The sequence below is a fragment of the Myotis myotis genome, unplaced genomic scaffold (assembly GCF_014108235.1).
Source record: "Myotis myotis isolate mMyoMyo1 unplaced genomic scaffold, mMyoMyo1.p scaffold_m19_p_14, whole genome shotgun sequence".
Classification (NCBI taxonomy): Eukaryota; Metazoa; Chordata; class Mammalia; order Chiroptera; family Vespertilionidae; genus Myotis; species Myotis myotis.
Window position 1 is genome coordinate 35,921,784 of NW_023416318.1, and position 14,822 is coordinate 35,936,605.

Genomic DNA, 14,822 nt, shown 5'->3' on the forward strand with positions numbered 1-14,822 from the left:
ACTGGGCCTCATTTGGGCACCTCCAAACCCCAAACAAGGAAGGGGAATCTGCAGATCTCCTTGTAGCGCCTGCTGGGTAGCCTCAGGCAGAGGCTAAATTAGCACCTCCTTAGATCCAAGATCCAGTGTATCCAGTGGTCAGAGTGGGACCATCCAATTACAACTCCTCAGATCCATAAGGGACACACTCAGGGGGCTGACTCAGTGAGCACCAAAGCCCCACTGAAGCAAGTCTTGCCTCATAAGGGTGTCTTCAGCACAGAAGTTCTCCCACCGTAGACACAGCTGATTCTCACAGCCAATTGGCCTGGAGGTCAATTCCTTGCAGTGATACCTACAACAATCAAGACTTAACTACAAGACTGTTCACACAGCCCACAAAGGGGTGCACCAAGAGTGTCCACCTCAGGTAATTGGGGAGGCTGAGCCACTGGGCCCAATAGGACACCTAGCACACAAAGCCACTCTACCAACATAGGGAAGCATAAAAAATGCGGAGACAAAGAAACAGGTCACAAATGACAGAAATGGAGAAAAGCAAACGACTGGATATAGAGTTCAAAATGACACTTTTAAGGTTTTTCAAGAACTTTCTAGAAACTTCTGATAAATTTAGTAAGGCCCTCAAAAAGTCTGGTGAGACCGCCGATAAATGTAGTGAGATCCTCAAGAAATCTAGTGAGACCCTCAAGGTTATGAAAAAGGACCAGCAAGAAATTAAGCATACACTGACTGAAATAAAGGATATTATGCAGAGTTCCAACAGCAGACAAGAGGATCGCAAGAATCAAGTCAAAGATTTGAAATACGAAGAAGCAAAAAACACTCAACCAGAAGAGCAAAATGAAAAAAGAATCCAAAAATACGAAGATAGCGTAAGGAGCCTCTGGAACAGCTTCAAGCGTACCAACATCCTAATTATAGGGGTGCCAGAAGATGAGAGAGAGCAAGATATTGAAAATCTATTTGAAGAAATAATGACAGAAAACTTCCCCTACCTGGTGAAAGAAATGGACTTACAAGTCCAGGAAGCACAGAGAACCCCAAACAAAAGGAATCCAAAGAGGACCACACCAAGACACATCATAATTAAAATGCCAAGAGCAAAAGACAGAGAGAGAATCTTAAAAGCAGCAAGAGAAAGACAGTCAGTTACCTACAAGGGAGTACCCATACCACTGTCAGCTGATTTCTCAACAGAAACTTTGCAGGCCAGAAGGGAGTGGCAAGAAATATTCAAAGTGATGAATACCAAGAACCTACAACCAAGATTACTTTATCCAGCAAAGCTATCATTCAGAATTGAAGGTCAGATAAAGAGCTTCACAGATAAGAAAAAGCTAAAGGAGTTCATCACCACCATACCAGTATTATATGAAATGCTGAAAGGTATCTTTAAGAAGAGGAAGAAGAAGAAAAAGGTAAAGATATAAATTGTGAACAACAAATACACATCTATCAACAAGTGAATCTAAAAATCAAGTGAATAAATAATCTGATGAACAGAATGAACTGGTGATTATAATAGAATCAGGTGCATAGAAAGGGAGTGGACTGACTATTCTTGGGAGGGAAAGGGGTGTGGGAGATGCGGGAAGACACTGGACAAAAATCGTGCACCTATGGATGAGGACAGTGCGGGGCGGGGCGGGTGAGGGCAGAGGGTGGGGTGGGAACCGGATGGAGGGGAGCTATGGGGGGAAAAAAGAGGAACAACTGTAATAATCTGAACATAAAGATTTAATTAAAAAAAAAAAAGTAATACGTAACCTATGGAGGATTCACACTCTAATGATGAGCTACAGTGTATTAAAATTTGTTACTAATATAAACCCTTGATTTCTATGATTTGTAAATAGGTTTGAAGGCAAATACCTTTGCATGATGGATATTGAAAAGAATTCTTAGAGGTTTCAAGTATAAAATGAGCTTGTAATTGGTATTGAAAGTATGGACAATGAATGAGAATTAGATTTTAGATATTTACTTCTTGAGCTTAGGTCTTGTTCCTTAAATTTGTATATAAATAATGTTTAAAATGGCTTCTACTCATTCTTGTTATTAGCTTTATCATAGTGAAATTGAAATTCAGAATGTGATTTTTGCCCTTAACACAATGAATTAAACATTCCTTATTGCCTAATTAAGAAACTAATATGTTGACAGCTATAGTTTAAGTATGTTTGTAGTATAAGAAGTATACAACATGTGAAAATACTTTCTTAGTATTCTTGGATTTTAAAAGTAAATTGTAAGTGAAGAGCACTATTTAATATATTTTGTTGCTTAGTTGTTATTTTCCTATTTTCCAAGGAACGTGTTCAAAAAAGTTTTCCTCATCCAATTGATAAGTGGGCAATAGCTGATGCCCAGTCAGCTATTGAAAAAAGGAAGCGAAGAAACCCTTTATCTCTCCCAGTAGAAAAAATTCATCCTTTATTAAAGGTAAAGCTGAAATACTGTCTCTTTTTTTTTCTTTGCCTTTTAAAAGCAAAATAAAACCCCTACTTTTCAAACACTAAGAATAATATGTTTTATGGAATAAAGTCAACTGAAAAGTAAAAAAGTAATTCCTTTTCATTTAAATTTCTCCAGGAATTCATGTCATGGTGGGTGAGGGGGATGATATGATAAGAGAAATGTATAAGTTGGGCAACATGATTTAAAGTAATTTCAACAGTAATAGTCAAGCAAATTGAAAGAACTAAGAAAGTTGTAGCTGTGGATTTTGTTCATCTCAGAAATCAGTAGAACCTCAAAGAGAATTTATAACCCTTCTTTCTTGTTGGTTTGACCTGAATGTCCCTATAAATCCTTCAGGTCTTAGTCCTTCACATCGTTGGATGGTAGGGTCCTCTGTGAGACTGTCATTGGGCTATGTGTACCCTTTGAACAAACATTCCCTAAAGATCACCTAGTCATCCAATCCTACTTATTTAAATCACTCCGTCAGCTGAGTCTCACCAGAGCTCATAGAAAGAGGAACTGCAGCAAACTCTAATAATGCTATTTCTATTTTAATACAATGAAGAAACTATTGTTTAACTCTTACATCAAAAATATAGGTATTATAAAAATTAAAATCTTAACACTTTGATATCAATAATTTTGTGCATACTATAATACAAGCAAAATGTTAATGCTTGCATGCATGATCTAAGTTTTATTACTGAGCTAAGTTATTATCATTATCCCCAGTTTGTAGATGAGGTAATTGAGGCAGAAAATGATTAAGTAACTTATAGTCCAACTTCACAGGGCTATAAGTAAGAGTTAGGAAATCTAGGTCTATTTGATCTGTCCAGGATTTAAGGCTAAACACTTAGGTGATGTTTAAGAGCGTCAAAAGGTTATATTTTATACTCACATTGTTTGAATAGAATTATCTGCCTATATCTTACTAAATAGTCTGAGGTAATAAGTGCAAGTTATATAAAATTACTAAACTAGTAGTAATTGACTACTTTATAATTATCTTTTCATGATTTTTATCATGCATATGTTGAATTACATACTAAGAGAATTAATAAGTTGAGATATGTGTATGCTGTATTAATAATCCTGAATTTTGAGTTTTATGGTCTAATAATGGATCTTTCAACTTATTAATATACCCTTGCCACTATAAACATTTAATTGTTTTTACATATCCTGTCCCCAACTCATTAGTAAACTTATTTCAAAGTTGGCTTTTCCACCCCTTAATTGAATTGTTTAGAAAATATAATTTGTTTTCCTATAGGAACTGGTAAACTCCACAAAGCCCATGCTCTCTTTGAAGTCTAATAATAGGACTTTTTAACATGCTGTTAATAACCACTATTGCTCAGTAGGACATAGCATGAACTGTTTTCCATGTAAACAGTTCAGATACCAGGGTTTTGGAAAGCCCAGGTTCCTTTGGAAAGGATAGAGGTACAAGGCTAATAGATATTCGTTCACATATACCAATAATATATTAACTCTTGTTCTATATAGAGATAAAAACCTCTTTTGTCATAGTTAATTCCAGGTATTCTGAATTAGGTTACAACGAGCATATCCCATTTCCCCAAATTTGGGCTTCCCTTCTTACTTAGATTATGGATTATCTATTTAGTAATCTGTACTTTTTAAGCATTTTACATGATGATAGATTATTTGGTCTTATCTTTTCTTAGCTCATATTTTCAAGTAGCAATTAATATATTATTTATAAATGAGCCACTTAACATTAAATGCTGTTGATAATCACAGGCCTTATAAAAGGTAAGCTAAATTGTATGCATGTTTTAAATCAGTATCAAAGTTATAGTATATGATTTTTAAACATGCTTTTCTTTTAATTTTTCAGGAGGTCCTAGGTTATAAAATTGACCACCAGGTTTCTGTTTACATAGTAGCAGTATTAGAATACATTTCTGCAGACATTTTAAAGCTGGTGGGGAATTATGTACGAAATATACAGCATTATGAAATTACAAAACAAGATATAAAAGTAGCAATGTGTGCTGATAAGGTAGGATACTGATCTTCTCTGTTTTGTTCTTAAATATTTATGTGACTTACTGAATGCTATTTAGTCAGAATAAAATTGTATATCTTGTGTTAAGGTATATTTAAAGTAATCTAATGGCAAGTACTGAAGATATCACTTTAAGAAAATAGAGTATTATATATAGTATTAAAATGTGTTTAAACATGTCATACAGTTTTTCTTTTACGCGTTGCTTCAAGTCAAGTTAATAATAATCTCTTACTAGTGATATCTTAAAATTTTATTTGGATTAGAAGATTTTTGAAAATGTGAAAATACTAAACTCTTAAGAGTTTTATTTTAATACCTAGCTTTCTTTAGATACTATTTGTATGATTTTACTCTAATAAGAGCAAACATTTTTTAAAGTTAAGCATATATATGATTCATCTCATTTAGTCCTTATTATACTGTTATACAATAGATGCTCTTATCTTATTGTATAAAATGGATACTGAAGATCATAAAGAATTTGGTCCAGAATATTTCAAGAAGTTTCAAAGCCTAGACTTGAACTCCAGATCTCACTCTAAAGTTCTTAGTCATTGTACTATACTACCTCAGAATTTTCATTTTATAAAAATGACTTTGTGGAAAAGAAAAATATTTTCTGATGAAGCATTTCATTCCATTTTTTTCTCACTATATTGTTATTGACTTGGAATATTATTTCTGATTACTAAATCCATTTACTTTTATTTTAGTGTTTATTTGTTTTTTTAGAATGTGAATGTATAGAGTAAAATTCACCTGATCTGATGAAGGATTTCAAAGGTTTTTTTATTTTTAAATGAATAAATATTTGGTTTTAAAGTATTTACTTTTTTTTTTTTTTTTTTTTTTAAGGAATATTTACTATTGTCCAGACTTTAGTTTTTTGGGTTTTTTTTTTGTTTTTGTTTTTTTTTATTGCTTAAAGTATTACAAAGGGTATTACATATGTGTCCATTTTATCCCCCCGCCCTAGACAGTCCCCTAGCCTCCCCTATCCCCCAATGTCTTATGTCCACTGGTTATGCTTATATGCATGTACTTTTTAATTAACATAAAATATTTGATACTTTTAAATGAACCATACAAATATTTTTGAGTATATCCTACGTGCTCATACAGGGAGGAGATGCAAGAGAAGTATAAAACAAGGTTTCAGAGTTGATATTTATATTTGTGAAACAAGCAGAAAGTCACCCAAAGAAGATGGTATTTTATTGTGTTATGGGGATAATGATGTAGAAGTTCATGGAAGGGGAAAGATGAGGTTCAGCAAGAGTTATAATGGTAGACTTCTTAGAAAAAACAGGACTTATTTTGATCAATATCCAACAAATGTAGGCAAAGAAGGCTATAAGAATTATTTGAATATGAGGTGGTGAGCCCTAGCCAGTTTGGCTCAGTGGATAGAGTGTCAGCCTGCGGACTGAAGTGTCCCGGGTTCAATTCTGGTCGAGGGCATATGCCTGGGTTGCGGGCTCAATCCCCGGGAGGGGCCATGCAGGAGGCAGCCCATCAGTGGTTCTCTCTCATCATTGATGTTTCTGTCTCTCTCTCCCTCTCCCTTCCTCTCTGAAATCAATAAAAATATATTAAAAAAGAAAAATGAGGTGGTGAGGCCCTGAAATGAAGTGGTGATGGCAAGTATATGAAACAAGAAAACTAAGTCAGAGAGAAATCCAAGATAGGATTTGAGAACAAATTAAAAATAATAGGTTAACAAGAGAGACAGACAGAAACTAGTATTGCTAGAAAACTTGGGGGAGTCAGTTTGTGATACCAGATGTTAAATTCTGTATTAGAGAAACTGAGTTGAGGTAGTAGCAGTTTTTCCAAGAAAAGATAATTGTGTTTGCTTTTTGTCATTTAAGAACTGTCTTTAAGGAATCATTTAGACTGTTTAACTTCAAATTTGACTATAGATTCATATTTTATTATGCTTTTAAAAATCTCTTTGACTATGTAGGTGTTGATGGATATGTTTCATCAAGATGTGGAAGATATAAATATATTATCTTTAACTGATGAAGAACCTTCCACCTCAGGGGAGCAGACTTACTATGATTTGGTAAAGGCATTTATGGCAGAAATTCGGCAATACATAAGGGAACTGAACTTAATTATAAAAGTTTTTAGAGAGCCCTTTGTCTCCAATTCAAAATTGTTTTCAGCTAATGTAAGTATCATTATGTATATCATTGCATGTGTTGTTAATTTTACATGACCAATGAAATTTGAATTTTTATAGTTCATGATTGCTAACTTGTCAAATATTTTTAAGTTGTGGGATTTAATTCACAGTGACTATGATCACAAAGTTGTTACAACCATGTCAATAAATTTAACATTATAAATTGAAAACTAAACTGATTATATAAGTAGAAATGAATTCACAGAATCTTTAATGTACTTCAAAGAAAAAACCTCTTATTTAAGCAGATATTTTTTTGTTTGTTTAATTTAACACATTTGAGTCATTCAACCAGCACTTTATCAGTGCTGCATATATTAAGTGCCATACTTAGCAATGAGGATTCAAAGATGAATAAGGAAAAAATTCTTCCCTCAAGTTTAATCTAGTTAAGACAGAGAATATAAACTTAAAATTAAATTGCAATACAATGTGGTAATTACCATAATGTATATATATAAAAGGCTGATATGCTAAGTGTCCCTTCCTTCATCTAACTGGTCACTATAACGCTCACTGACCACCAGAGGGCAGATGCTCAACATAGGGGCTCCTGAGCTGTAGTGACTTGGCAGCGGCAGTTCTCAGGTGACGCACCCTGAAACCAGAGAGGAGGGAACCCGATTCCTCACAGGCCTTACGATTCCACCTTCAGCTGTGGGTTATGTTGTTGGTGGGGCACTGTTGCCCTGATTCTGGTTTACTGCACACTTGTGTTTGCGTTCCATACCCTGTACGACAGCAACTTTGCAGAGTGACCTCTTGCACTCTGGGACCCCTCGGGGGATGTCAGAGAGCCAGCTTTAGCTAATCCCTGCAGGCCAGGCCGAGGGACCCCACCTGCCGGAGGGACCCCCACTCACTCTGTAAACACCTTTTGAGCCACAGTGCCACCCCAGGGGTGGCCAGCTGGGGAGGGACCGTGGGAGATTGGCTCTAGGACTTGTCCGGCCCATCTCACCCAGTCCCACCCTGCCAGCCACCTTCTAATTAATTTCCTTTCAATGTGCACGAATTCGTGCACTGGGCCACTAATAGAAGTATAACAACAGTATTTTGGAGAAGAGCACAAAGGAGGGAGCCAATAACATTAAAAATTAGAGAATAGGTTACTGATCTTACAATAATAATCAAACCAATCTCATAGAGTCCTAGGGAATGTTGAGTGAGAACAGTTAAGATTGCCTAGAGTTTCATTTTAGTAATTCCTAGAACTTTAGCCACATTGCTGTTGATGACTGATGAAGAAGCAATGTGCTCACTACAGAGGCTGAGACTGGGGCTCAAGTTATGGCAATGAGTAAACATTAAAAAAGGAGTAAATTATGAGTTGTACAAATCTATATATAGTAAAAACCATTGAATTGTCTAAATGTATGGTATATAAATTATATTTTAATAAAGCTGTTTAAAAAATGTAAGATTTCTTAGGATACAAAAGTCAAGAACTATAAAATTAAAAATGAATTTTGGACTTTGTTAAAATTAAAAACTTTTTCTCTTCCAAATACATTGTCTGAAAAATAAAAAGGTAAGCCACAGATTGGTAAAACCTATTTGAAATACATATATCTAACAAAGGACTTGTATCCAGAATATAAAACACTTTTACAATTTAATAATTTAAAAAATAGCCTGATATTTTTAAGTGGGCAAAAATATTGAACACTTTATAAAAGAAGATAGACCAATGACCAAAAAGGATATCAAAAAGTGCTCATCCTCAGTAGTCATCAAGGAAATGCAAATTAAGACCACAATGAGATATTACTATACACTCATTAGAAAGGCTAAAATTAAGACTGCCAATACCAAATGTGGAAAAGAATGTGGAGCAACTGCATATGAGAATATAAAATTCCCACATTGCTTGTGAGAATGTAATCCAGTGTAAATACTTAGGAAAAGAGTTTGGCAGTTTTGTATCACATTAGACATAAACTAGCCATTCTACCTAGAAATTCCATTCCTACGTCTTTACTCAGATGAAATTAAAACATGTCCATACAAAACTTGTTCATGAATGTTCAGAGCAGCTTATTTATAATAGTCTCAAACTGGAAACAACTCAAATATCCATCAATAAGTGAATGGGTATACAAATACAAAAGACTACTTATAATTCTATTTGTTCAGTATTCTAGGAAGACAGTTGTAGTCTATAGTGACAGAAAGCAGATCACTGATTTCTTGGGGGAGTAGTAGTGATTAAAGGGGGTGGGGTACAAGGAAACTTCCCTATGGTAATGAAAGTGTTTTGTATCTTGATTATGGTTATAGTTCTAGTGAAGAACAAAATCTCATCAGGAAGTAAATTTAAATAGGTATATCTTACTGGATATGTATCATGCCTCAAAGTTGATTTGACAAAAAAGTATAGTCACTGATAAAGTTAATCAAATACAAAAACAGTAATTGAATAAATGCAAATTAGTACTTGTTTTTCAATTATCTAAGCAATTTCCTAAAAATTAAGCTTGATAATATTCAGTGTTGTAAGAGTTTGGCAAAACTGTTACTCCCATACACTACTGATGGAAAGGTAAACTAGTGGACTCTTAAAGAAAATATCCATAGATATTTTAAATACAAACCCGATAACAGAAGTCTTTATCCAGGAATCTATCCTACAGAAAATCTTATGGAAGTTACAGAGTGTTATATTGAGTATTCTTATATGCATATCTATTTGTAATATAAGATAATAGAAGTGTAGAATGATAAGTGAAGTAAAAGGGTGCTACATGGATTCATATAGATTCTTTGTCATTACTAGTAGAACAAGAGCCTATGGACATGCCTCAAGAAAGCCCAAGTTAGAGAAGAGTTGAGGCAGATAGGAAGCTGGAATAAAGCACTTCTGCTATATACCAAAGTATGGTGGTTGTCTTGAGGAAAAAGCACTGTTTGAGTTGCAAACTGAATTAGCTGCCTTTTTCATGAAACACAACTTTTATGAAAGAGTTATTGACAAACTATGGTTATTCAGATGCATATCTGGCAGACATTTCCAAAAATGAATCAAGTGGGGAGAAAAAAATGAATAAAGCATACCTGTTACTTCAAGGAAAATAACTGGCAGTGTTTGTTGACAGTGATAAAATTTGAACTTTCTAGCTAATTAGAGTTTTGGAAAATTTGTATCCACTCCCATGATCTGTAATAATGCTAATGGATTTGGTCTTTTAATATTGTATAGTGAAAATATGTTAATGTTTGGAAAATCTGCAGAACTCAATGGACTCATATTTTCCAAGTGACCAAATTCATAATGCTACAGAATCACACATGGGTAAAAGATCCATTCAGAATTCAAAATAGGCCAATGAATTTTAATGTAACAGTACAGAATTGATATGGTTTCAGATTCCACATCGAAACTAACTTTAAGAAACTACTATTTATTGAATTTTGTGTAATATCATAAAATGATATTTATTCCATTCATATGAAATGTCCAGAACAGGCAAATCCATAGAGACAGAAAGTAGATTAGGATTGCCATTAACTGGGAGGAAGAAAAGCCTGGAGAGTGCTGCTAATGGATACAAGCTTTCTTCTGGGGGTGATGAAGATGTTTTGGAATTGGTAATGGGGATGATTGAACAGCTCTGTGAATATATGAAAACTGTTGAAGTATCCTTTTAAAAGGGTGAATTTTATGGTATATAACTTACATCTCAAAGAAACTATACAGAAAAAGAAAAGGATATCCATAATTATTTGAATAAACTATTAAAATACTCCTTTTTTTCCTACTACATATCTGTGTAAAGCAAGATATTCTCCATATGCTTTAAACAAAACAGTGTACCACAACAGATTGAATGTGGAAAATATATATGTAAATTCAATCATCATCTATTAGGCTAGATGTTAGAGATTTGCAAAAACATAAAGCAATGCCATTCTTCTCAGGTAAATTTTTTGTTTGTATTGGAAAAATATAGTTTTCATAAAAATGTTATTTATTGTTATTTTTAAATGTTTTTAGATTTCTGTGGTTTTAATTTCTAATATAGTAAATATTAATAGGTATAATTATAAACAAAGGCCCTTTGGAGTATTTAATAATTTTTAAGAGTGTAAATGTATTCTGAGACCAAAATGTTTGAGAACCACTGACCTAGAGAAATGAAATGCATTTGCAAATTGTACATTCTTGCAAAAGGAATTCTTGCATTATCTTTTACTTAAATTTGTAAGTTGTTAAAATTTCTCACTGTATATACCATGTTTAAATTTTGTGATTTTAAAATGATTTATTGGCTCAAAACTTGTTTTTTATTATACAACCTAACTGAGTGTTATTTTCTTCCCAACAGGATGTAGAAAATATATTTAGTCGTATAGTAGATATACATGAACTTAGTGTAAAGTTACTGGGCCATATAGAAGATACTGTAGAAATGACGGATGAAGGCAGTCCCCATCCACTAGTAGGAAGCTGTTTTGAAGACTTAGCAGAGGTAAGTACTTTAATTATACATCAAAACAAAACTGCATAAAAGTCCTGCTTTGCATTGAAATTGGAATCTTAATTATTGTTTCCAGTTAGGGTCATAGATATTAATTGCTGTCTACTCTGCTTTATTGCCCCTTCCGAGGGTCATTGTTAACATTTGTTTCTCTTATGGAACCCAGAAAAAGTAGTCTCTTATTCATTAAAAAAACTCAGATCCCATAGCGGGGAGGCATTTACAGCTGACACTCAATTGTCTATCTTACCACAGCAAGGATAAGAAAAGTTGATGAAGGCCCTATCAGTGAAGAGGCCATAGAATTTGGCCTCTATATTGTGTTCCATCTAAACTCTGCTACTTACTAGTTTTATGTAACCATAGGCAATTTATTTCACATCTCTAAACCTCTATATCTATATTTATAAAGCAAGGATAATAATAGAACTCTGGATTTTTGTGACAAATAAAATAACCTACCTAAAATATTTAGCTAACCATCTCCACACAGTAAGCTATTCAATATATGACAATCACACATTATTATTTAGAGTAGGAGTGGTGAAATGATTCAGATATCATGGGTTTAGAAAAATGATTAGTCTCCTTGGATATTTCAAATGCTGAAATATATGTTAGTCCTAATAAGTTAGCATTGATATTCATTCTGAGATTTCTAGCTCTTGCTTTGTTCTCACTTTAAAATCTATACATTTTATTATAACACGGCATTATAAAACAAAAAATTCAAAATTTTAGGCAAAAACAAGATTAGAAATGGAATAGACATTCAAGGAGTGAGCTCTGATAGCTGGGTGTTGAGCTCTTAAGAATAATAAGGACTAAATGTGTTCCATGGAAGTGGGCAAGGCTTCTTGCTTTGAGGCCCTGGTTGTAATAAGATACTGGGGAAATCTGCCAACCTGATGCTTATAAGGATTTATAGAAAGTTGTGGACCTGAGGTGAGGAGACAGAAACACTACTTTATAACAAATGTACTTTAAAACCTAACAGAGTATCCCACAATAATCAGCCAATATGATTACAGAGCCTGAGACCTTTTGAAACGTCATTTTAAGAGCAGATTCTGGTTTGAATGAGTGATCATATAAGAATGGGAGAGAAAAAAGGAAACCAAAAATTTAAAGCCTCCCCCCTAAGAAGTCTATAATACAAAATTCTAAACTACAAGACAAAGTTGAATGCTTGGAGTGATATCTAACAAAATCAACAATTACAAAATGAATTCATTCCAGATTAATTTAATTTTGTACAATAGATTACAAAGAATTTAAAGGAAGTTTAGGATGCTCAACTAGATAAATAAAAGCATATGATCCATGTATAAAAAAGACATTGTGAAACAAAACAGGCAGGAAGGAAACAAGAACAAGTAGGTATGAAAAGATATTGGGAATTAAATATACATGCGATGCAATAAAAACTCATAATGTAGTATAATGTTTACCAGATCTAGTTCAAGGATGAAATTAATGAATTTAGGAATGCACTAAGAATGTGACACACAGAGACCAAGATAAGAATATAAAAGTCTAGTTAAGAGTAATTAAGGGTACATTGAAAGGCTTCAATATACATCTAATAGGTATTTCAGACAAATTTGAAAAGATAAAAACTGAAAATTTTCCAGAAATGAAGATACAAGTTCCCAGATTAAAAATGAATTCCAAATATTGGACAGGATAAATTTTTTAAAAACCACAGCCAAAAGCATTGTAGTGAAAAATAGAATATGTTATGAACTGTGAGAAGCAAAAGGGAAACTACACTGAGAATGAGAGGAGGTTTTAACAAGGAGGTTTTTAGCAATCAGTTGTGTGATATCTTCAAAATACTAAGGGAAAATAGTGTTTTCTGCCCAACTAAACCTTTATTCAAGAGTTAGTACATAACTATGTTTGGTGTCAAATGGTAACTTGAAATATTGGGAGACCAGTTTGTAAAGTATATGATTGTCTAACCACTATGCTATACACCTGAAATTAATACAAATAATATTGAATGTAAACTGTAATTGAAAAATAAAATTTAAAAAAGAGTGAGCACAAAGATTAAAATAGTAAAGCTAGCAAAAGCAAATGAGATTTTCATGACCTTGGAATAGGCAAAGATTTTTTATAAACAGGACACAAAAACACTAACCATAAAAGAAAAGATTGATAAACCAGACTACATTAAATGTAAGAACACCTGTTCATCAATAGACAAAATTAAAAGAGTGAAAAGGCAAGCAATAGACTGGGAGACAATATCGTAATATCTATAGCCAATGAAAGACTCATATCCAGAGTATGTAAAAAACTCCTACAAATCAATAACTAAAAGATAGGCAACTTAGGTTTTTGCAGAAATAGATAAAAGACCTGACAAAAGACCTGAACAAGTACTTCCTAAAAGAACAAAAGGTGCTCAACATCATTACCAAGGAAATGCAATTTAAAGCCATGGAACAGTTGGAACTCTACATGGCTGGTGGAGCGGGTGTAAATTCTGCAGCTACTTTGGAAAACTGTTTAACATAATCTACTGAAGCTAAGAATACAATGTACTCTATGGTCCAGCAGTTTCACTCCTGGGGGTATAGAAAAAGAAAAGAATGCCTGTATTTACCAAAGGCATGTTCAACAATGTTTGTAACAAGTTTATTCATAATGGATAATCTGTGATATATTCACACAGTGAAATGCTATAGGGTAATAATAAAAGAATGAACTGTTTTTTTGAAGGCAACAATGTTGCACAAAATAAGACTCAAAATACTATAATTGCATTTGTAGGAAGTTCTTTATATAAACAGATCTTTGGGAATAGTAGTTGTTGTAGATAAGTTTTCCTTATCTGAGTGTTGATTATACAGATGATTGCATAAACATATAAAAATTCATCAAACTGTGGACTTTATGTAAATTATACCTCAATTTAACAAGCAATTCAGAGGGGGGAAAAAGTGAGAAACAAATAGTAACAGACACGGGGGAGAGGTCAATGGGGTGGGGGGAAGGAGACTCATGTAATACTTTAAACAATAAAGAATTTAAAAATAAAAACAAAAACAGCAGACATTGACCAAAAGAGTTTCCTACCCATAGGCCCTCATTATAAGAAGTATTGAACGATGTTCTTCAGCAAGAAGGAAAGTTCTACTTAGGGCAGTCAAGGAATACAAGAACTAAAGTTGAGAAATGTGTTGGTAATTTTTATAAACTTCTGAATATTTTAAAACCAAACTTTTGTGTGTGTGTGTGTTTAAAAGGAAAGGTTAAACTAAACTTCTAAGCACCAGTAATAAATTATACAGTGTGTAAAGTGGGCTTGATTTAGAAAGACAGAAAAATTGAACAACTTTAAACTCTCTTTGAAATTTAGAAAAATTAAAGATAACAAACTATATTTTATATTGAAAACATTTAGGAGAATTACCAAAAAAATAGAAATACTGCCTATAGGTTACAATGAACAAATGGGGGGCGGGCGGAGAATTATAGTTGTCCATATAGAGACAAACAAAATTCTTACTTAGTTCATGTCATACACAAAAAGTTATCAATAGATTTAAAATCTAAACATGAAAAACAAAACTTTAGACGTTCAGAAGAAAATATAGAACATATTTATGATGTTGACATTGGAAGGGTTTCTTTC

At 33.3% G+C, this 14,822-nt stretch overlaps 1 protein-coding gene across 4 annotated transcripts in view; it reads left to right on the forward strand.

Moving 5' to 3' along the window:
• SOS1 (SOS Ras/Rac guanine nucleotide exchange factor 1) overlaps window positions 1–14,822 on the forward strand; it is a 110,705-nt gene that overhangs the window by 42,861 nt on the left and 53,022 nt on the right. For all 4 annotated transcript variants that reach the window (XM_036334785.1, XM_036334784.1, XM_036334782.1 and 1 more), the window contains exons 3-6: window positions 2,314–2,445; window positions 4,334–4,498; window positions 6,474–6,683; window positions 11,024–11,167. In XM_036334785.1, coding sequence (XP_036190678.1) covers window positions 2,314–2,445; window positions 4,334–4,498; window positions 6,474–6,683; window positions 11,024–11,167 — 651 coding nt within the window. The remainder of the gene's footprint in view (window positions 1–2,313; window positions 2,446–4,333; window positions 4,499–6,473; window positions 6,684–11,023; window positions 11,168–14,822) is intronic.